This window comes from Lissotriton helveticus, chromosome 1_1, assembly GCF_964261635.1.
Source record: "Lissotriton helveticus chromosome 1_1, aLisHel1.1, whole genome shotgun sequence".
Taxonomy (NCBI): Eukaryota; Metazoa; Chordata; class Amphibia; order Caudata; family Salamandridae; genus Lissotriton; species Lissotriton helveticus.
In genome coordinates this window covers 1,939,425,977-1,939,449,533 of record NC_136057.1, presented here as the reverse complement: position 1 = coordinate 1,939,449,533, position 23,557 = coordinate 1,939,425,977, and the positions used below count along the sequence as shown (strand labels likewise).

Genomic DNA, 23,557 nt, shown 5'->3' with positions numbered 1-23,557 from the left:
CATTTTCAAAGAGGAGTGTGAAAGAGGCTTGTGAGCCATTTCAAGCCTATTGACACTCCCAGAGCTCAGGGATGCATTGAAAAGCAATGTATTCATAGGCAAAAACACATTCTCGCCTGGTGGAAAGAAATGTTTACTGTGTTTTGTACATGCAACTATTTATTGAAGTTTTAATGACATGGCTTGACCATCGTGATGTCATCTATTAATAAAACTACGTCCTTAAATGAACTGCGTCCAAACCAGCAACTGGCGTGAATGCCTTGGACGAAGAATCTGTACACTCTGTTTTGTAAGAATTCTGCACATTTGAATAGGGTTCTGGTGTGCAGGGTGACTGCTAGAGAAACATCGGTGCTCTGATCAACACTCGCCCAATAGTTCATGTTTTTCGGCAGACACTGAATGTAGTGCGCATGTTGAAACCTGAGCAGTGGCAGAGAAAGGTAAGGTGTCTTATAATGGTGCTGCCGAGTGCACAAGAAGTATTTGAAAATCACTAATCCTTCTGCTGTAATGTTTCTGTCAGGTAGAGCGATATCTACGATTTAAAGCTTAGCCAAAAGTTTTAAAATGCCATAAAATGTGCAGAATTGTGCGGTTTGTTAGGGGGACTGTGAATTCACACCTGATAGCAGTGTCTTCGGACCAAATTAAAACTGTGTATTGTGGGCGGGTCCTGCTTGATCTCAGACCGATTTGGATGCGGATCCTGTATTGATGTCCTTAAACAGGACGGGCAAAAGGCTGATCGGTTTCTCAATAATGATTGTAAAAACACTAAAACTTTTACATATCAGTGATACAATCCCTGTTCACATTTTAAATGTCTTTACTTCATTCTAATGAGTATTTGCTTTTTTCCCAGTTGCTGTGTCTCCATTTTATCATGCAGCATACAGTTCTTGTATGATGCTTGATTGAACTAGTTGTCTAAGTTCGGGTTGTGGCTGGGTGTGTATGACGCTGCACAGCTCAGAGCTCTGAAGTTGAAGCAGAGGGCAGTGGGAGTTTCTCACAGTGCCTGTCAGTGGGCCATAGAGGTCTGCAGACTCCATGCCCATCCAATCCTTCACCTCTTTGCAGAACCCATGTAGGAAATAATCATATGTGGTAATAGTAAGTGTGGGAAAGTGAGATATATGCAAATAAGGGATTTCAGAAACAAAGCTTGAAAGGGTGGAGGTGTCTAGCAATGAGAGACTGCAGAAGAAAGTGAAGAGGAGAACGGGGGTGTCTGCAACACCATGAAGGCCACTACCACATCCATAAACCTTAGTATTGTTTAATTCACAGTCACATATTTTCAGAATTGAAAATTTTTCAATTCTAATTATTAACAATTTAATACATTTTGTTATTCATGCTACTGACATTGTAAATGACAATGCCATTTATTTATCTGTTTTCAAAACTAACACATAAATAAACAATTTGTCATTTACAATGCCAATAGCTCTAACTTTGTCAAAGGCGAAACCGTTGCATTGTAAATGCTTGTTATAGTAAAGAAGCTGGATCTTGCTAGTTTGTCCATTTGGGTATTCATTGATAGCATGGAGTCCATGGTAATTGAGGTTTCTTACTTCCTTAGAAAATTTAGTCAGTGTTCCCAGATCGTCAGGCTGCGAAGGGGTGATATTGTTTTACAATCACCACATGTGAGTATTCAGTTTTGAAAGCATTCAGTCTAAGATGGCTCCATGTCATCCTCTGATCAATGGCTCAGAGTCAACTGAACATTTGAGTTTCCAATGTCTTTGGGGCTTACCAGTTTAAGGAGTATTTGTGTGTCATCTGCATAGTTATAGCATGTCAGGTGAAATTCATTGATCAGTGCCGGTAATGACTTCATGTAGATGTTGAAAAGCAAGGATGAGATGGTAGATCCTCGAGGGACCCAACGATAGAGCCTTGAAGGACCCCTGTGTTTGTGAAGTGTGTTTGGATGAGAAAGGGGGGATATGGATGACTTTAGTTCTGTTTTGAAGGTAGGATGTGATCCAATCTGAAAGAGACTATTAGTTATATATTCCTTACCTTAGAATTACCCCCAGGCGTCAGACTGGATCCGGGGAAATTTTTTCGTAGCAGTACGCCTGTGCATCAGTAGGTGCGTCGATCGACTCAACGTTCGGCGTCATGATCGCCAGGATGATGTCGCAGTATCTACTTAAACGCCGCCTTCGTGCGCTGACGTCAGTTCTTTCTTTTTCCGCGCCAGCCAGCGCTCATCTGGAGAGAACGGTACCCTTAGTCAGTTCGTTTTTTTACTAACTTTATTTCGACTTTTGTCGACTTCTTTTCGAGTCGTGTTGACTCCTGGTGCACGTCGGGATGTCTTGTCGGACCGGCTTCAAGGCTTGTGATGCCTGTCACAAATTGATGGCGGTTACGGACCCTCACCTCGTGTGCCTCTGGTGTATGGAGCGTGACCATGACCGGAAGTCGTGCTCCAACTGTCGGGCCATGAACTTGAAGTCTTTGTGGGATCGGTCCTGAAAGCTTCTGGAGGCCCGGCAGTCTGCTCCGAGCCGCTCGAGGTGCCGGTCGCGGAGTCATCACCACCACTCATCTTCAAAGTCTTCGGTTAAGTCAAAGCACCAAAAGAAGGCGAAGAAGCACTGTCGCTTTTTGCGTTCGCTCCGTCCTTCGGTGGACACGAGATGCAGATGGTGGTCGACCTGGGTTGGCTCCAAGTTTTACTCCTTTTCCGACTGCCGGAGCGACCACTGCCAAACTTCATAGTTTTTACGAAGCCCTTCATTCGATCTCTGGGCAGACCGACTCCGCTGGCGTGCCTTCGGGCCACACGGACTCAGCTCCGGCACCGCAAGGCCCCCAGTGATCCAGGCTTGGATCTGGATCAGCGCGGGTTGACCTTACGACACCTCCAGCATCAAACCACTGATGACACCTCCGCCTCCTGTTGCGTTACCAGCTGGCATCGAACCCGGCCTCCACCCTGACCTGAACGCCAGACCGGTGCCGGACGGTACTTTTTTGCCATTGTTCTATCCTGGCATTCCCTATGTCCCTGAGTGGCAACCAGAAGAGGGCGAGAAGGACTGGGAGGGGTCTGTTGACACTCTAGCTGACCAGTTGAGTGAACCGGACTGGAAAGAGGAGTTGGGTGATGCCAGTGGTCTTGGTACCTCACCAGACCTTGGTATGCTTTCTCCCACTACCGTGGCTACAGAGGAGGGAGCCTCATACGCAGGGCGGCTGAGGCCTTGAACCTTGACCTTCCTACGGTGGCGCTCAGGACCAACCTCCTGACCGAGATGCTTCAACCGGCAGCAGCCTCTTCGGAGTCCCTGCAGCCGCTCAATGAGGCCCTCACTGACTTCTGGGCACCTGGTCCAAACCCAGCACAGGGGCTCCTGTGGATAGGATGATTGCCCGATGCCACTGCCCAGCCGACCCAATTTTCCTCTCCCAACACCCTATCCCTGAGAGCTTGGTGGTCCAAGCCTCTACTTCTAAGGGTGCATTCCCTACTGCTCCCCCAGATAGGGAATCCAAGAAGCTGGATCATCTTGGAAAGAAGCTGTTTTCTTACGCCAGCTTAGGACTGCGGTCGGTGAACACCACATGTCTCTTGGGCCGTTACATCCACTCTGTGTGGGACACGTTTCGCAGGTGCTGCCACAGTGTCCGGAGGAGGCCCGGGCCACTCCCCACTCCGTGCAGTCACTGAGGGCAGAGATGCAGCAAAGTTCACTATAAGCTGTGGGCTGGACACCGCCAACTCGCTAGGAAGAACGATTTCAACTTTGGTAGCCTTGAGACACTACGCCTGGCTGAGGTCCACTGGCTTTTCGGGCGATGTCCAATCAATTCTTTTGGACATGCCCTTTGATGGCCGTCGCTTGTTTGGCGACCAAGTGGACAATGCGCTTGAGTGCTTTAAGGATTCTAGGGCTACAGCCAGATGCTTGGGCCTTGCGTCCACCTCTCGTCATGCGCAGTCAGCTTTTCGCCCCTTTCGTGGCTACGGAGGGGGTGACCCCAAAACGTTCCATCCAGAGCCACAGACTTGCACAAGCTACTCAGCCTATGCGCCGCATGAGACTTAGGACCCAGCGTGACTACCTCCCCATCCATGCAAAAACAACAGTTGATGGACAGAATGCAGAACAATGTCATACATTCACCCCAGTACAGAGATCTGGGCCTAAACCCATTGTTTTTTTGCTCACCATGCCATTCCAGTTCGGACCCAGCCATATGCAAATCAGTCTTGACCCTGTGCCCCATGGGAACATTCCAGCCCGAACTGCCAAGCCACGTTCTCCCTGGACTGGAAACCAGCATCCTAGGACCGGTTTCAGGATTTCAGCCCTCTTCAGCCAGGATAGCTTGAAGTCCATCAACTGTTGTTTTTGCATTTGTCACCCCGAGTGTGATGGGAATGCTCAGACGCGAGTCCCGTGCTCTCCACGTCACTGGAGTCAAGCTATCCTGGCTGAAGACGGCTGATAGCCAGAAACCGGTCCTAGGATGCTTGATTCCGGTCCAGGGAAGACATGGCTTGGCAGTTCGGGCTAGACTGTTCCCATGAGGCACAGGGTCAAGACTGATTTGCATATGGCCATGTCTGAACTGGGGTGGTGTGGTGAGCAAAAAAACGATGGATTTAGGCCCAGATCTCTGTACTGGGGTGAATGTATGACATTGTTCTGCATTCTGTCCATCAACTGTTGCCACCTACATTCCATCGCATGTCGGAGGATCACTGGGCCCTTCTCTGCCAGGAAGTTACAGCTCTCTTGGCCAAGCAGGCCATCGAGCGCATCCCTGTGCCAGAAGTAGGTTGTGGTTGCTACTGCCACTAGTTTCTGGTACCCAAGAAAGACAAAGGCCTGCGTCCTATTTTAGATCTCAGGGACATCAACCGCTCCATCCGGAAGGAGAAGTTCAAGATGTTGACATTAGCTCAGGTTCTGTCTGCTCTCGACCCTGGAGACTGGATGGTAGCGTTGGACTTGCAGGACGCCTATTTTCACATCCCCATCCTGCCGGTCCACAGGCGTTTCCTATGGTTCACAGTAGGCCATGAGCATTTTCAGTTTACCTTGCTCCCCTTTTGCCTTACCAGCGCCCCTCTGGTGTTCACGAAAGTGATGGCGGTGGTTGCAGCTCACCGGCGCAGATAAGGGGTTCCAGTCTTCCCCCTATCTCGACAACTGGCTGTTGAAGGCGTGCTCGTCCCATGCTGTCGTCTCCCACCTCCAGACTGCGGTAGACCTCCTGCCTTGCTGGGGTTCACTATCAACGTGCCGAAGTCACAACTGGTTTACTCTCAAAAGCTCCTTTTCATTGAAGCGGATCTGTATACAACGCAGTTTCAGGCTTATCCTTCCGAACAGTGAGTCTGGGATATTCAAGCTACGATTCTGATCTTTCAGCCTCTAACCCAGGTTTCGGTCAAAATGACCCTGAGGCTACTGGGCCTCATGGCCTACTGCATCCTGCTGGTGGATCATGGCATATGGCATATGCATGCTCTGCAGTTCGAGCTGAAGTTCCAGTGGGCACAGCATCATGGGAATCTTTCAGATTGCGTCCAGATCTCGGAGGACACTGCACCCCTTTTGCAGTGTTGGCTAACGAACCAGGATTAGGTTAACAGTAGATCCCTGTCCCTTCCCAACCAGAGTTCACAGTGGTGACAGATGCATCACTTCTGGGGTGTGGTGGGGTGGGGCGACCACATGGGAGAGGAGAACATCAGGTTCCTCTGGTCTCGGCAGAGTCCAGGCTCCATGTCAACCTTCAGGAGCTTCAGACGATTTGTCTTGCACTGAAGGCATTCCTTCACTCTGTCGGGGAAAAGTAGTAAAGGTGTTCACGGACAACACCACCGCCATGTGGTACTGCAACAAACAGGCCTGGGTACGGTTGGGTTGTGGACCCTATGTCAAGAGGCTCTCCACCTTTGGACATGGCTGGAACATCAGGGCATATCTCTGGTGGTTCATCACCTGGCAGGTTCACTGAACGCCAAGGCGGACAAACTCAGCTGCAGGTGCATGATGGATCACAAATGGCATGGCATCTTCACTCGGGGGTGGTGCAAGGTCTCTTTCAGCAGTGGGGAGAGCCTTAGTTCGATCTATTCGCCACCAAAGAGAACGCGCAATGTCATCAGCTCGGCACGTTGGAATTTCCAAGGCAGTACTCGCTCGGCTATGCTTTTCGTCGCAAGTGGAGTTGCGGTCTTCTATACTCCTATCCACCAATACCACTTCTGCCCAGAGTGCTAAAAAAGATAAAGCACTACCAGGCCCAAGTCATTCTTGTGGCTTCGGATTGGGCATGAAGTCTGGTATCCTGAGCTATTGTACATGGCCATCGATCCTCCGATCAGACTGCCTCTTCTGGAGGATCTTCTGTCGCAGCAGCTGGGGATGGTCCTCCACCCTAACCTGTCCGTCCTCTGCTCGCAGGGTGAGTGAGGTTAAGACTCTGTCTTCTAAGCCTCCTTTCCTTGCTGTTCATCCGGACAAGGTTGTCCTGAGAACTGGACCTTTTCTCCCCAAAGTAGTTACCTCTTTCCACATTAGACAGACCATCACTTTGCCCACCTTCTGCCTGCCCCGTCTCCTGCAAAAGAGGAAGAGCGGCTCCACCGTCTGGATCCAAAACATGGGCTATCCTTCTATCTGGATCGCACAAAGCAATTCCGGGTGGATGACCGGCTCTTTGTTGGTTATGTGGGTGCAAGAAAGGTCGGGCCGTGCAAAAACGGACCCTCTCTTGGTGGGTCGTTCTTTGCATTTAAATCTGTTACTGCTTGACAAAGAAGGAACCTCCGGTGGGACTGCCCGCTCATTCCACCAGAGCGACAGCAGCCTCTACTGCTTTGGGATGTGGAGTCCCCCTCAGTGACATCTGCCAGGTGGCCACGTGGGCATCCCTGCACACGTTCACAAAACACTACTGCCTGGACAGCCAAGTCGGGAGAGACCGCTTCTTTGGCCATTCTGTTCTCCAGGACTTTCTTGTTTGAACTTTGTTCGCAGACCCACCTCCGGGATTGGTATTGCTGGGGACTCCATTCTAAGGTAAGGAATCTATAACTAATAGTCTCTTTCAGATGAACAAGTTAATTACTTTCGATAACGATGTACCTGTAAGAGACATATATTTGTTATAGATTCCTTGCCTCCCGACCCATCCTCCCTGTTGTGCGAACTGACTTCTAGGATTAGGGACTCCCTTTCAGGACCCTAGTTTTGTGCACCAGTGGTCAGTGTCTTGCATAGCTCTGCGCTTCTGGCGTGGAATGTTGTGTAAAGAACTGACAGCGAGGGCCGCGTCTAGGTAGATAGCACGACATTATCCCAGAGACCACAACGCAGACGACGAACGCAGAGGGTACTGCTACGAAAATATTTCTCCGGATCCAGTCTGACACCTAGGGCTAATTCTAGGGTAAGGAATCTATAACCAATATATGTCTCTTACAGATATATTGTTCCATAAAATAAGTAACTTGATCTTCGAGAATAGTCCCCTCTATGCCAGCTTCGTAGAGTCTTTGTATTATGTTGATTTCTTGCATGCAGAAAAAGTAAAAATAAGCATGATAGAAAGAAGATCTCTTTCTACAGGTCTCTTAACAACCTTTCTTAAGAAAACCCTCATTAAGAAATTACACTGGATTGTTGTTCTTCCATTAACTTCCAAGGTCCTATTAAAAACTTGCTGAATACCTACAGTTATGTGTGGAATATCATCTCAGATTTCACACCTCCCCGTTTGGTTTCTGTCCACAACATCGCACCCACTTGTACTAGTCTGAGATTACATCCTCGCCCAGTCTGACACCAATACCATCAGTTTGCTGATCCACTTTCGCCTCTTTTCACGTTTGACATATTCTACCACCATGCACAGGGAAAGGCTACAGTGGACCATGATTGTCTATGGACTAACACTGGAAAGCTTAAGGTCATCTCCAAAGTGATTTTGAACACTTCAGACCGGCATTTCTTTCCATATGATGAGGAAATGCTAACAAATCTCACTCAAAGGACCAATCGAAGGTTGTTGCAATCAGAATATAGACAGGCATTGGTGGGGGAAGCAACACGCCAGGGGGTAATGTGTAGCTGGTGGGGGGAGAGGCACACCAGCGAGAAAGCAACAGGGGTGGTTTGGAAGTACACACGGGTGAGAGCAACATGGAGGTGTGCGGGGAGAAGCGCAGGGACGGCAGAGAGCAAGACAGAGTGCAGGGTAAGAGTAGTTCACAAGAGAGACTGCCGGGTAAAACATGCACCCTCATTAATGCTTACCCGAAAATAAAAAAGTAGTGCTTGAAAAGTAAGCATAGGAAGTATAGAAGCCTGCCAATCGAAAGTGGTGGTAAAGAGGCAATGCTCCAGGCGGGGAACAAACACTAGTCTACCACCGCAGACACGGACAAGAATCAGGCAAATGAAAGTCACATGAAAGCCAATCAATCAATCAGGGGGTTTGTAGAGCGCGCTACTCACCCGTGAGGGTCTTATGGCGCGGGGGGGCTGCTCCTGATCAGTTGAAGAGCCAGGTCTTGAGGTCCTTCCTGAACATGTGGAGTGTCTGGGATCGTCTGATGTTCACAGGGAGCTCTTTCCAGGTCTTTGCTGCGAGGTAGGAGAAAGCTCTCCCGCCTGCTCTGTTTCTGCGGATGCGGGGGACCTCTGCCTGGGCAAGGTCGGCGGAGCGGAGGTTCCTCTTGGGTATGTGGAAGGAGACTCTCTCGTTGAGGTATTTGGGTCCGATGTTGAGTGATTTGGAGGCGTGGGTGAGGAGTTTGAAGGTGACCCTCTTCTCAACGGGGAGCCAGTGGAGGTCTTGTAGATGTTGGGTCATGTGTTCATGGCGAGGTGTCCCGAGTACGAGTCTCCCTGCGGCGTTTTGGATGGTTTGCAGCTTGTGTAGAAAAGTTCTGTTAATTCCGGCGTATAAGGCGAAGCCGTAGTCCAGTCTGCTGGTTATGAGCGCATGGGTGACGGTCCTACTGCAGTCGGGGGGGATCCATTTGAAGGTCTTGCGGAGTATGCGCAGGCAGGTGAAGCTGGTGGAGGCGACTGCATTGACCTGGCGGTTCATGGCGAGGGAGGAGTCGAGGATGATGCTGAGGTTTCGAGTGTGGTCTGTAGGGGTGGGTGGGTTCCCGAGGGAGGAGGGCCCCTAGGTGTTGTCCCAGGCAGAGGTGCAGGGTCTGAGGAGGAGGACCTCTGTCTTCTCTGAGTTGAGCTTCAGACAGCTGTCTTTCATCCAGGCTGCAAAATTCTTCATTCCTTCATGGAAGCATAGGCTGGTGTCTTCGGGATTCTTCGTGAGTGAGAGGATGAGTTGGGTGTCGTCGGTGTAGGATATTATGCTGAGCCCAAGCTGTTTGACGATGGCGGCTAGGGGGGCCATGTAGATGTTGAAGAGCTTTGGGCTGGGCGATGAACCTTGGGGCACACCGCAGTTGATGTTGGTGGGTTCTGAGAGGAAAGGAGGGAGTCTGATCCTCTGGCTTCGACCGGAGAGAAAGGATTGGATCCAGTTGAGGGCGGTTCCTTGTATCCCTGCGTCATGAAGTCTGGCTGTGAGCGTGCGATGTGAAACAGTGTTGAAGGCTGTGGAGAGGTCTAGTAGGATGAAGGCCGCGGTGTGTCCCTGGTCGAGTAGCATGCGGATGTCGTCAGTGGCTGCTAGAAGGGCGGTCTCAGTGCTGTGGTTGCTGCGGAATCCAGACTGGGAGGCATCTAGGATGGAGTTCTCTTCGATAAAGGTGGTCAGCTGGGTGTTTTCGAGTCTCTCTGTGACTTTGGCTGCGATGGGGAGGAGAGGGATGGTCCGGTAGTTTTTCAGGTCTGTTGAATCGGCCGTAGGCTTCCAGTCGTCTGGGAAGACGCCGGATCCGAAGGAAGCATTGATGGTCCGTCCTAGTTGGGGTGCGATGGCGGCGGCAGCCCTGTGGAATATGTGTCGTGGGCAAGGGTCCATTGGGGCTCCTGAGTGGGTTTTCATCATGGTAGAGGCTGAGGAGTTCAACGGTGGCTGGATTCCAGGTCATGATGATAGGCTTGTCGGCAGCTGTGTCGAGGGGGGTGGTGTCTGGCGCTGAAGTTGGCGTAGAGGACCTTGATCTTAAGATGGAAGTAGGAGCTGAGCTTGTCGCAGGGTTCCTGGGAAGGTGTGCTGTCCGGGGCCTTGCAGGGGGGGTTTGGCAAACTGCTGTATGACGTTGAACAGTTCCTAGGCAATGGTTCCGTTGGTCCGGACTTTGTCTCTTATGAAGGTTTGTTTGGTGTCTCTAATGCGCTGGTGGTATTCCTTCAGGGCGCTCCTTTGGTTGTTACGCGCATCCGTGGTTTTCTGGTTTCACCAGGTTTTCCAACCAATGACGAGCAATGAGCGGCTTCAAGTCCCTTTATATTCTTAGTAAGCCACAGACTTCTCATGAAATGATGGTTTAATTTGTTGACCTTTTATAAAGCACTCAGGATTTTACCTTGAGTAGCTACATATAAAAAGCCTCCTCACTTGCGGTATGAAACATTCATCTCTCAACTATACCCATCTCTTAGAGCTGTTCTTGTTCATCATTGTTCACCAATTTTTCTCACCTAACTTATGTTGAGGTTTGCGCTCAATAAATGCTTTAATGCATAAGTGTCATCAATACTTGGTTGTACTATAATATTGCTCTGTAACTTTTAACTCTCGAAAAATATAGTGCTGGGCAGCACACAGTGCCAGTCTGAGTACCACAGAAGTGCTGAAAGGTGTGATCATGTAACATGGAAATGTTAGCATTGTCTGCTTCCTGCAGAGAGGATTGTTCTAAAATTAATGTGCTAATTTCACATCTGACACTATGAGAATGACAAATGTTTTTAACACCACATCCTTATTTTGCACTTGGTCATTTGATCCTGAACTGTCAACCCCACATAAGTGTTTGTTTTTTGGAGGGATTAGCAGTCACTGATGGGAGGACTGACTTATTGATAGGTAGGTAGGAGGACCTACTTCTGTTCCATTAGTTCTTGAAAGGACTTCAGTAAAGATGTAAACACCTTTGTAATCTAGGTACGGATATGAAAAGATCCTGTAACCTGCTTCGTTAAGAGCACTCTATATACACAGTCTCATACTTGCTTTGAAGTTTACTTTTGTGGGTTTTCCTTACTCCCCATGCAGCCAGTATCCTTTCTTCATCGTTTTCGTTTTGCCCACTCTCATTGAAGGCTCATTTCTTGTGTTCTGGTCTTTGATGTTTAATGTTTGTTTCCCCTGTACGTTTCACCAACCCATGGCAATGCCCACAACCCCATTCATGGTGTAGCACTGTGAATACTGCTTATGTTATCTGGAAGAGACACGTTAGTGATAGATTCCTTACCTTAGAATATCCCCGGGCGTCAGACTGGATCCGGAATGTAAAAAAATTTTTGCGTAGCAGTACCATTGCGCGTTGGTAGGCGTCGTCTGCGGCTCCGCGTCCGTCGTGGACGCCATGATGACATCGTCGGAGTACTTAGACGCCGCCTCCGCGTGCTGATGTCAGTTCTTCTTTTTTCCGCGCCAGCAGCGCAGATCTGGAAAAAGTGGTACCTTAGTCACTTTTTGACTAAACTTTTTTGATCTTTTGATCATCCTTTTTCGAAGTCTTCGACTCTGAACGGTGCCGGTAGGTATGCCAGGTTTTAAGCCCTGTGAGGATTGCGACCGGCTGATGTCGGTCACCGACCCTCACCGTCGGTGTCTCCACTGCCTCGGCGTCGATCACGGCGACAAGACCTGTTCCGACTGTCGGGCCCTGACTTCGAAGGCTAGGCGGGAGCGGTCCCGTAAGCAGCTCGAACTCCGGCAGTCGGCCCCGCGCCGAGAGAGGTCCCGGTCTGGACGGAGGTCGAGGGAGCGGTCGCGGGAGAGGAGCCATCGGAGCTCCGGGAGTCGACATCACTCCTCGGGGTCGAAGTCGTCAGGTAAGCACAAGAAGTCGAATATACGTCATCGCTCTTCCGACTCCCCCGACGCTCGCGCAACGCAGCCGGGGGTTCAGGTGACACCACCCACGCGGCTCCGTCGGAGTCGCAGGTGCCGCGTCCGGCCTCATACCCTCCGGTCCCTGGGCCTAACGCGGCGTCGGAGGAGATCGAGCGGTTCCTCATGGCCATGAGGTCCCTCTCTCCTCCGATGGGCTCGGCAACGCCTTCAGGCCCAGCGGACCCGTCTGGGAGTCCTAGCGGGTCGGGGGCTTCGGCCCGACGCCGTCGTCTGCTTCGGCTCCGGCGCCGCAGGGCCCCACTGGATCCGGTTCCGTCGGGTCGTCGCCGGTGGACTTAACGACCTCCCCGGCGCCGACCCCTCAGGTGTCACCCCCGGCGCCGTCCTCGGGCGGCGCCGTCCCTGATGCCTCCCTCGACCCGCTTCAGACGCCGTTCGGAGAGTTCACTTTCCATGAACCGGCCCCATCATTTGCTAACCCCGAGTACCAGGAGATGGGTGATGAGAAGGATTGGGAGGGGTCTGAGGACCCTCTGGCACGTGAATGCCAGTCTCAGGAGGACTGGGCAGGTGAACTTGGGGAGGCCAGTGGTATAGACACTTCACCTGACACTGGCTTTGTCTCCCCTCCTACCGTGGCTTCGGAGGAGGGGGCAACCTATAGTGTGGTGTTGATGAGGGCGGCCAAGGCCCTGGGCCTTGAGCTCCCCGTCGCGGCCGTGAGGACTAACCTCCTCACTGAGGTCCTTAAGCCGCCGTCATGCTCAGCCGAGCCTCTGCTGCCGTTTAACGAGGCCTTAACTGACGTTCTTTTGGGCACTTGGTCCGGGCCCGCTACAGGTTCGCCTGTAGATAGGAACGTGGCCAGACTCCACCGCCCGGCCCCGGGCGACCCTTGTTTCCTGTCCACCCACCCCACCCCTGAGAGCCTGGTGATCCAGGCCTCAAATTCCCAGACCGCATTCCCGTCGGCGCCGCCTGACAGGGAATCCAAGAGGTACGAGCAATACGGCAAGAAGGTATTCTCCTCCCTGAGTCTGGGACTGCGGTCTTCAAACACCGCGTGCCTCTTGGGCCGCTACACCCACTCTCTGTGGGATACGGTCGCGGACGTGCTGCCAGAATGACCGTTAGAGGTACGGGCTAAACTCGGCCAAGCCCTTGTAGAAGGCCGAGATGCGGCACGTTATTCGATCCGGTGTGGACTGGATACCACCGACTCTCTGGGCAGAGCGATGGCAACGACGGTGGCGATTCATCACCACGCCTGGTTGAGGTCCGCCAACTTCTCGGCTGATGTCCAGAATACACTCATGGACATGCCGTTTGATGGCCGTTGCCTTTTTGGCGACAAGGCAGACCATGCGCTTGAGCGCTTTAAGGACTCCAGGGCTACGGCCAAGTCCTTGGGCCTCTCTCCCCCGCGCCAGCAGTCGGCTGCCTTTCACTCCTTTCGTGGCCACGGAAGGGGTGTACCCACACGTGCTGCCAGCCACGCTCCGCAGGGTAATACCCAATGCGGTGGCGGCCGTAGAAACCGCTGTGGTGGCGGTCGGGGACAACGGCGAGGTCAGTCCACACCTTCCCCTGCAGCATCCGCCTCAAAACCCTCCTAGTCCGTGCTTTCAGGCCCATGTGACGCCAGTGGGGTGGGGGGTAGGGTTCACCATCACCTCCTCCACTGGCGCACTGTCACGTCGGACAGGTGGGTGTCCGAAGGGGCTACTCCCTCCCCTTCGAGGCGACCCCTCCAGCCATGCCACCGCAGTACCACCGCGTATCGGGGGATCATTTGCGGCTTCTGCAGGAGGAAGTTACGGCCCTCTTGGCCAAGGGGGCCATCGAGCGCGTTCCTGGGCCAGAAGTAGCGTGTGGTTGCTACTCCCACTACTTCCTGGTACCCAAGAAGGGCAAAGGGGGCCTGCGCCCTATCTTGGACCTGAGGAACGTCAACGGCTTCCTCCGAAAGGAGAAGTTCAAAATGCTGACACTGGCTCAGGTCTTAGCTGCCCTGGACCCAGGAGACTGGATGATAGCGTTGGACTTGCAGGACGCTTATTTCCACATCCCCGTCCTGCCGGCCCACCGGCGCTACCTGCGGTTCACGGTTGGCCACAAGCACTTTCAGTATACCGTGCTCCCCTTCGGCCTTACCAGCGCCACACGGGTGTTCACAAAGGTGATGGCGGTGGTCGCAGCTCATCTGCGCAGGTTGGGGGTTTCAGTCTTCCCCTACCTCGACGACTGGTTGTTGAAGGCGGGCTCGCCCCAGACAGTCGTCAGCCACCTTCAGACGAAGGCAGACCTCCTGCACCAGCTGGGGTTCCACTCAATGTGCCGAAGTCACACCTGTGCCCCTCTCAGAAGCTCCTCTTCATCGGAGCGGTTCTGGACTCAGCGCAGTTTCGGGTTTATCCTCCCGAACAGCGGGTTCGGGATATTCAGGCTATGATTCCACTCTTTCAGCCTTTATCCCGGGTCTCGGTCAGGTTGACGCTAAGGCTTCTGGGGCTGATGGCCTCCTGCATCCTTCTTGTGCATCACGCCAGGTGGCGGATGTGGGCTCTGCAGTGGGACCTGAAGTTTCAGTGGGCCCAGCATCAGGGCAACCTTTCCGACCACGTCCTGATCTCGGAGGGCACTGCGAGACAACTGCAGTGGTGGCTCACGGACCGCGATTGGGTCACCGGCAGATCCCTCTCCCTTCCCCAACCGGAGCACGCAGTTGTGACGGATGCGTCCCTCCAGGGCTGGGGAGGCCACATGGGAGAGGCGGAGATCAGAGGCCTCTGGTCTCCGGCGGAGGCCCGGCTCCACATCAACCTTTTGGAGTTGCGGGTGATTCGTCTAGCACTGAAAGCATTCCTCCCCTCTGTCCGGGGGAGTGTAGTGCAGGTGTTCACGGACAATACCACCGCCATGTGGTACTGCAACAAACAGGGCGGGGTGGGGTCGTGGACACTTTGCCAGGAGGCTCTGAGCCTCTGGCAGTGGCTGGAACGCCAGGGCGTGACCCTGGTGGCTCAACACCTGGCAGGTTCTCTGAACGCCAGGGCAGACAAGCTCATCCGTCGGTGCATGATGGATCACGAATGGCGTCTGAACTCGGACGTGGCGCAAGGCCTCTTTCAGCGATGGGAAGAGCCTTGGTTAGATCTATTCGCCACCGAAGAGAACGCGCAATGTCATCAGTTCTACGCGTTGGAATTTCCAAGGCGGCACTCGCTCGGAGACGCTTTTCGTCGCGAGTGGAGTTGCGGTCTGTTGTACGCCTTTCCGCCTATACCACTTCTACCCAGAGTGCTGAAGAAGATCAAGCGCGACCGGGCACAAGTCATCCTTGTGGCTCCGGACTGGGCACGAAGGTACTGGTATCCAGAGCTACTCAGTATGTCAGTCGATCCCCCGGTTCGTCTGCCTCTTCAGGAGGACCTTCTGTCGCAGCAGCAGGGGACGGTCCTCCACCCGAACCTGTCCAGTCTCCACCTCCATGCTTGGAGATTGAGCGGCGACAGTTGAGGCCATTTGACTTGCCTCCTGAAGTCTGTAACGTCATTCTGGCAGCCAGGCGTCCCTCCACGAAGTTGGTATACGCCTGCAGGTGGAACAGATTTGTGGCATGGTGCACAGCAAAGGCTGTGGATCCTCTTGCTGCTACTCTCTCTGGGGTTCTTCTCTTCCTTCTTTCTCTTGCCCAGCAGGGCTCTGCTCTGGGCACTATCAAGGGCTATCTTTCTGCCCTTTCAGCCTTTCTCAGGCTGCCTGATCAACCTTCTTTGTTCAAGTCCCCTATTGTAAATCGTTTTCTAAAGGGCATCACACACACGTTTCCTCCTGTTCCGTTTGTGATGCCTCAGTGGGACTTGAACCTTGTTCTTACATTTCTGATGTGCGCCCCCTTTGAGCCACTTCACAACTGTCCTCTCTGCCATTGAAGACTGCCTTCCTGGTTGCCATCACCTCTGCCAGGAGAGTGAGTGAGCTCCAGGCCCTTTCTTGTACTCCTCCTTTCCTTTCTGTCCATCCGGACAAGGTTGTGTTGCGTACTAAGCCATATTTCCTGCCCAAGGTTGTCACAGCCTTCCGCATCGGGCAGTCTATCACCTTGCCAACCTTCTTTCCGCCACCGCACCCCTCTAAAGAGGAAGATCGGCTCCACCGTCTGGACCCAAAACGTGCGCTCTCATTCTACTTGGATCGCACACGCCAGTTCTGGGTGGATGACCAACTCTTTGTTGGTTACTTGGGCGCAAAGAAGGGGAAAGCGGTGCACAAGCAGACCATCTCTCGGTGAATCATCTTGTGTATCCAGGCATGTTACTCCTTGGCTAGAAAGGAGCCCCCTGTCGGATTGCGGGCTCATTCCACCCGAGCCACGGCAACTACATCTGCCTTGGGCCGGGGAGTGCCCTTGCAGGACATTTGCCAGGCAGCTACGTGGGCATCGCTGCACACGTTTGCAAGACACTACTGTTTGGACAGAGGGATGGCTTCTGTGGCCGTTCTGTCCTCTAGGACTTTCTGGTGTGATTATTGGTTTGCAGACCCGCCACCGGGGCTGGTATTGCTAGGGTATCTATTCTAAGGTAAGGAATCTATCACTAACGTGTCTCTTTCAGATGCACAAGTTACTACTTGTGTAACGATATATCTGTAGGAGACATTAGTTAGTGATAGATTCCTTACCGACCCACCCATCCTCCCCGTTCTGCGAACCGATATCTAGGGTTAGGGTTAACCCCTTTCAGGGCCCTAGTTCAATGGCACCAGTGTTGGTTTTTAACATGGCTCAGCGCTTCTGGCGCGGAAAAGCTGTGTCTAAGAACTGACGTCAGCACGCGGAGGCGGCGTCTAAGTACTCCGACGACGTCATCACGGCGCCCACGACGCCGACGCCGGACGCAGAGCCGCAGACGACGCCTACCGACGCGCAAGGGTACTGCTACGCAAAAAAAAAAATCCGGATCCAGTCTGACGCCTGGGGATATTCTAAGGTAAGGAATCTATCACTAACTAATGTCTCTTACAGATATATCGTTACACAATTAGTAATTTGTGCGACACAGCCCTTTGTATTTCGCTACTCTGTCCTGTTCGTTCCTGGTCTTATTCTATTTGGTGGTGGCCCCTGTCGCCAGCCTTTGCTGACAGCTGGCAAACTCAGAAGGAAGGAAAAGGCAGACTTTTCACACAGTTTGTGTAAGCCAGTGTGTAATAAGACTCCTTTCCTGCTTCTTCCAGCTTCAAATCGAAGTCCGAAACTGCACAATGCAAGCTCAGCTGTACACCCCAATCTCTACTCTGACGGTACAGTATTCCCTAATGCTAGAATTGTACATAAATGCCTCTCTCATAATCAGTTTCCTCTACTGAGTATGCCTTTTCTGAACCCCAGTGACTCTGGTGATAGTAGGAAAAGCATGAAGTCCATGTTCTTCCTTTCTGTACCACACACTATAAATTCTCTTCAGTTAGCACAATTATATCCACACCTTTTCATTACATATATACTTCCCTTTTTAGTTGTAAAGTTATTCTCATCTGTTCCTCGTTACGTTCCCTTCTTTCTTTTACCTTTGTGTCCCTTTTTAGCTCCTTGTTTCTGTTCCGTCCATTTTCTGCAAATCATTTCATGCATTTTTCAAAAATCATTGCGTCATTCCCTCTCTTTTCTTAGTCCTTTATGTTGTTTTTTATTTGAAAAGAAGAAGTTGGACAGTGCTCTCTCTATTTCCGACTTTGCTACTTGGATAACCTTCGCTTTCAGCATCCCTGCCTCTTTTCTGACCTGCTTGTTCCCTTATTTTCTCTTACCCTGTGCTTGCTGGACTCGATTTTAAGGAAAATGGATTCTGACGAGACATTGATGGTTTGCTTTCTCTGGAGAGGCCTACAGTTTTGTTCTCTTGTTTCTTCTTCAGATGAAAGTGATTCCAGGTCCTTCAAAAATGAAATGACCAAACATATGGGAGCAGCCAATAAAGGTAATGTGATAAGGATTTGTCCTGGCAAAGTGTCTAACTGTGTAATTATATCAAAAAGTATAGTCTTTCTTACAATTCAATTCAGGGCTTGCTTTTAAACCCGTTCAACTTCCGATTCACAGAGTGCCCTTGACATCTGTGGCAGATTTTGGCTGGTCCATCTGCCCTGTGAGAAGGGAGATTAGTTGTGTGGTTTGTTGAGTTGGTGTGCAAGTCCATTTTTCCTTGTTGAAAGAGAAAATTCAGACAAGCATTTCTATCCATTTAAATGAAGAAATGGTAACAAATATCAATTAAAGGACCATTCATAGGTTGTGCTAATCCGAATAAACCTCACTGTTTTGGAATAACTTGTTTTTCCTATATTTCTTTGACTGTAGAAACTGCTGATGCCTTATTCATACACTAGAATTTATAGAGGTGATCTCTGTCACAAGTGCTGAGAGTGAATGTGTGCCACCAGAACAATCCCTCCCTCTTAGATTGTTTACTAATTGATGACCAAAAATACCACTGCATTGTAATTTCAGCCAGTGCTGGGTCTTCTCCTGCTATCTGATTGCTGGCATGGTTGGCATCCAATGTTTTCAGCATGCTGTCAACCCATCTATTTGGGGCAACATATTTGGGGTCAAAAGGCGGAAGCCATTAGCCATGATAAAGCAGACCATGTAGCATAACAAATGGAGACAAGGTGGTACCAAGGCGGGACTAGATGTCCTAATTATCTATCAGAGGCCAGCATTTAAGAAGGACAATGACACAAAGCCCGTGAGAAATATGGGTGGAGAGTGGACGAGGCTTCCACAGCATATTCTACTACAACATGCCTCGCAGAGTGAGCAGCGCATGTGCGCTGCTGCTTGGCTCGACCTAAATATACCCTGTGAGCTGTAGATCACATGCTTTGCATACTCCTGCAATCTAGTGTTGGGTCCGGATGTTTGCGAGTTGTTTTTGTTCAAAGAAGTCTTTCCAGTCACGAGGTAGGTGACTCCTCGTTTCGGTGATCGTGCGCATGGGCATTGACTCCATTGTTAGATTGTTTTTCCCGTCATCGGGTTCGGATGGGTATTGTTTTGCTCCGCTGTGGATTCGATTATCTGGTTCCCCCTCGGTGCGTACTACTCACTACCTCGACGGCATTGTTCTTGAACACACTTCTCCCTCCGCGGTTCAAATAAAAACTTCGACATTTCGGTCTGAAGATCTGCAGGCGGCCTTCCGGCCCACCTGTGTCCGTTCGGCTCCTCGTCGATGGAAGAGACCCCATTTAAATTCTGTCCTCTGTGCCACACGAAATATCCGTGCACAGACACATCAGGTGTGTATTTTGTGCTTTTCACCGAGCACAAGCAGCAAGCTTGCGACGCGTGCCGCTCCTTCAGAGCAAGGAAAACTCTCCGTGCTCGTCTGGCTCGACATCGAGAGATGCAGCGGTTGGATGTCACACCGGATCTCTTCGGTGAAGGCTCCAAACAAGAAGAGCTATCAGCGGCAGAAGAAGAACTGGCTTTGGCTGTGTCCGACTCCGGTTCAGAATTACAGATCGACACAGGTTGCAAATCCACGAGTGGGCACTTCATCTCCTACTTTCAAAAATGGGGATTTCCACAGATAGATCTGTTTGCTACAGCACGCAACGCAAAATGCCCAAACTTCGCATCCAGGTTCCCACACCAAGGTTCCAAAGGCAATTCTCTATGGATGAATTGGTCGGGATATTTGCTTACGCTTTTCCGTCTCTCCCACTAATTCAGTTACTGGTTCAGAAGCTCAGACAAATGTCCCTCACACTGATCTTAGTAGCCCCCACTTGGGCTCCCAACCTTGATACACTACCGAGCTCAACCTAGCATATATGACCTTATATGGATATATATAGTAGCTATTTGTTAAACCTACTATTTTCTTCCGCACTGGTTTTTTAAGCATTGGAAACACGTGAGGTACCTAATAAATAACCTTCCCTCCCGGTTCTCCAATTTTAGAATTTGCACTTAGTCACACATTATTTTCACTCACATTTTTTTACGCACTGCTTTGCAGTTATCAGTCCATGGTTACCTTCCTGAAAACAATCTACACACTGGTGCACCCACTTTATACATCATAAGTGGCTGCAAGAATACTCTCCTTGGTGTGAGGAGGCCCAGATGATGACAAGGGCGGTACCGGACGTTAACTGATGGGTACTTTTCAGAACATGGGAGTATCCGATTGTACTTGAGTCACGTTTTGTTAAATTGTACAATTTAATTTAGAATTGAGCTACACCAAAGACACTGTGTCATGGATTATGTTGTCTAGACCCACAGTTACTCTTTGTTGTTCAGACTGTCTTTCTATGGGGGACGTATCTGTGTTTGGTCGTTAAATTATTTCCCCTGGGACCCTCTTATTGACCTGTTGTTGTTATGATCTGGGGAGAATGACCATCTTCATCAGGGTAATATGCTCCATCACAGACAGTGGTAATTTGATCCATCGCTCAATGTTTTCTTCTAATATGTGTACCGCTTTCCCATAATTGTCTGACATAACTATCGCTGGATCAGAGTGAATTTGAATGCTCAAATATCTTCGAGTCAGTCTGCCACTTCAGCTGAAACTCCAGCTCCGAGGGAGCCATGGAGGGAGTCAGATGGAAAATCATGGACTTATCCCAATTCAGGTGGAGTCCAGAGAGGCCTCTGAATTGAACCACCTCTCTAATTATTGGGGGAAAGATTCTACTCCAGGTCGCAGACTTACAGCAACGTGTCATCCACGTATGCAGAGATAATGAACTGATTTCAAAGGAAAATCAACCCCTTGTGTCCATGATATTCCCTGAGGGTGCATAACGGGGGCTGTGCAACTAGGGCATATAATAAGGACAATAATGGGCAGCCCTGACTAGCAGCCCTTGTAATCTCCGGGGCTCCACTGGTGTAGTACCATCTTACTCCAGTGTGGGGGGGTGTCACCGATGATGAAGCATGCCACAAAATGTTGTGGGTGAGGCAACACCTTGAATATTTATTTTTTAACCAATAGGTTAAGATGTCTCAGTACGTAGGGATATAAATTTGCCCTCCAGTTATCCACAATACCAAAGTTCCTTATGTGTGTATAGGTAATGATAGGAGGAAGTGCTTGAGATACCTTTTCCTCTGACTCGCACATTGTTCATCAATCAATCAATCAATCACAGACATTTATAGAGCGCACTACTAACCCGGAGGGTCTCAAGGCGCTTGGGGGGGGGGGTGTGCTGCTACTGCTCGAATAGCCAGGTCTTGAGCTTCTTCCTGAAGGAGAGGTGGTCCTGGGTCAGGCGCAGGTCGGTCGGGAGGGAGTTCCAGGTCTTGGCTGCCAGGTAGGAGAAGGACCTTCCTCCTGTTGTCGTTCTTCGGATGCGGGGGACGGCGGCGAGGGCGTGGCTGGCTGATCGGAGATGACGTTTGGGAGCGTAGAAGTTGATGCGGTTGTTGAGGTAGCTCGGGCCTTGATCGTGTAGGGCTTTGTGTGCGTGGGTGAGGAGGCGGAAGGTGATTCTTTTGTTGACGGGGAGCCAATGCAGGTCTTTCAGATGTCCGGAGATGTGGCTGTGTCGTGGGATGTCAAGGATGAGTCTGGCTGAGGCGTTCTGGATCCGCTGGAGTCTCTTCTGGAGCTTGGCGGTGGTTCCGGTGTAGAGGGCGTTGCCGTAGTCCAGTCGGCTGGTGACGAGGGCTTGGGTGACCGTCTTCCTGGTCTCGGTGGGGATCCACCGGAAGATCTTCCGTAGCATGCGCAGGATGTTGAAGCATGACGAGGAGACGGCGTTGACTTGTCTGGTCATGGTGAGGGAGGAGTCCAAGATGAAGCCCAGGTTGCGTGCGTGGTCTGTCGGTTTGGGTGCGGTGCCCAGGGCGGGGGGCCACCATGAGTCGTCCCAGGCGGAGGGTGAGGAACCCAGGATGAGGACTTCCGTCTTGTCTGAGTTCAGTTTCAGGCGGCTGGTCGTCATCCACTCGGCTACGTCTTTCATCCCTTCGTGAAGGTTGGCTCTGGCGGCGGCGGGGTCGTTGGTCAGGGAGAGGATCAGCTGGGTGTCGTCAGCGTAGGAGATGATGTTGAGGTTGTGTTGGCGTGCGATGGCCGCGAGGGGGCTCATGTAGATGTTGAAGAGGGTGGGGCTCAGCGAGGATCCTTGAGGGACGCCGCAGATGACTTCGGTGGCCTCTGACTTGTACGGTGGTAGACGGACTCTTTGTGTTCTTCCGTCGAGGAAGGAGATGATCCAGTCCCGTGCCTTCTCCTGGATTCCGACGTTGCTGAGGCGCTGCACTAGGGTGCGGTGGCAAACAGTGTCGAATGCCGCGGAGAGGTCTAGGAGGATGAGGGCCGCTGTTTCTCCGTTGTCCATCAGGGCTCGGATGTCATCGGTGGCGGCGATGAGGGCGGTCTCGGTGCTGTGGTTGGCTCGGAAGCCAGACTGTGAGGGGTCGAGGGATCCATTCGTCTCGAGGAAGGCGGCCAGCTGTTTGTTGACGGTCTTCTCGATGACTTTGGCTGGGAACGGGAGGAGCGAGATGGGGCGGTAGTTCTTGAGCTCGGTGGGGTCCGCTGTAGGTTTCTTGAGTAGGGCGCTGAGTTTGGCGTGCTTCCAGCTCTCCGGGAAGGTGGCGGTGTCGAAGGAGGTGTTGATGATGTCCCGCAGGTGGGGTGCGATGACAGCGTCGGCCTTGTTGAAGACGTGGTGAGGGCAGGGGTCGGTCGGAGATCCGGAGTGGATGGAGTTCATCGTGCTGATGGTGTCTTCGGTGCTGATCGGAGTCCAGGCGCGGAGGGTGGTGGTGGGGGGCGGTGGTTCGGTCGTGGCGTGCGTCGGTTGGGTGCTGAAGCTGTTGTGAATGTCCGCGATCTTGTTGTGGAAGTAGGAGGCGAGGGAATTGCAGAGGTCTTGCGATGGGGTGATGTCGTTGTTTTCGGCGTTGGGGTTGGAGAGCTCTTTGACGATGTTGAAGAGTTCCTTGCAATTGTGTGCGTTGTTGTCCAGCCGGTCCTTAAATGCAGTTTTCTTGGTGGCGCGGATCAGTTGGTGGTGCTTCCGGGTGGCAAGCTTGAAGGCGGTTATGTTGTCCGGTGTTGGTTCCCTTCTCCAGGATTTCTCGAGGGCTCTGCAGTTCTTTTTGGAGCTCTTGAGTTCGTCTGTGAACCATGGGGCCTTCTTGTTGCCGGGTCTGCTGGGCGGGGTCCTCAGTGGGGCGAGTTCGTCCGCGCAGTTGCTGATCCACTTTGTGAGGTTGTCGGCGGCCTGGCTGGGGTTCGCAGAGCTGGCGGGAGGGTGCTGGCTCAGGGAAGCGGCGAGCTGGTCGGCTGTGATCTTGTTCCAGCTTCTTCGAGCACCCTGTTGCTGGTGGTGGTGGATCGTCGTTCTTCTGAAGGTGAAGTGGACGCAGCTGTGGTCCGTCCAGTGGAGTCCAGTGGCGTGGCTGAAGGCGATGTCTTTGCTGGAGGAGAAGACGGCGTCGAGTGTGTGTCCGGCGAGGTGGGTGGGGGTGGGCACCAGCTGCTTGAGTCCGAGGATGGTGAAGTTGTCG

The 23,557-nt window shown here is 51.7% G+C and overlaps 1 protein-coding gene across 4 annotated transcripts in view; it reads left to right on the top strand.

Annotated features, from left to right (window-relative positions):
• LOC144755092 (uncharacterized) overlaps positions 1–23,557 on the top strand; it is a 306,910-nt gene that overhangs the window by 270,046 nt on the left and 13,307 nt on the right. For all 4 annotated transcript variants that reach the window (XM_078643592.1, XM_078643601.1, XM_078643611.1 and 1 more), the window contains 2 exons: positions 17,245–17,310; positions 17,925–17,987. In XM_078643592.1, the coding sequence (XP_078499718.1) occupies positions 17,245–17,310; positions 17,925–17,987 (129 nt within the window). The remainder of the gene's footprint in view (positions 1–17,244; positions 17,311–17,924; positions 17,988–23,557) is intronic.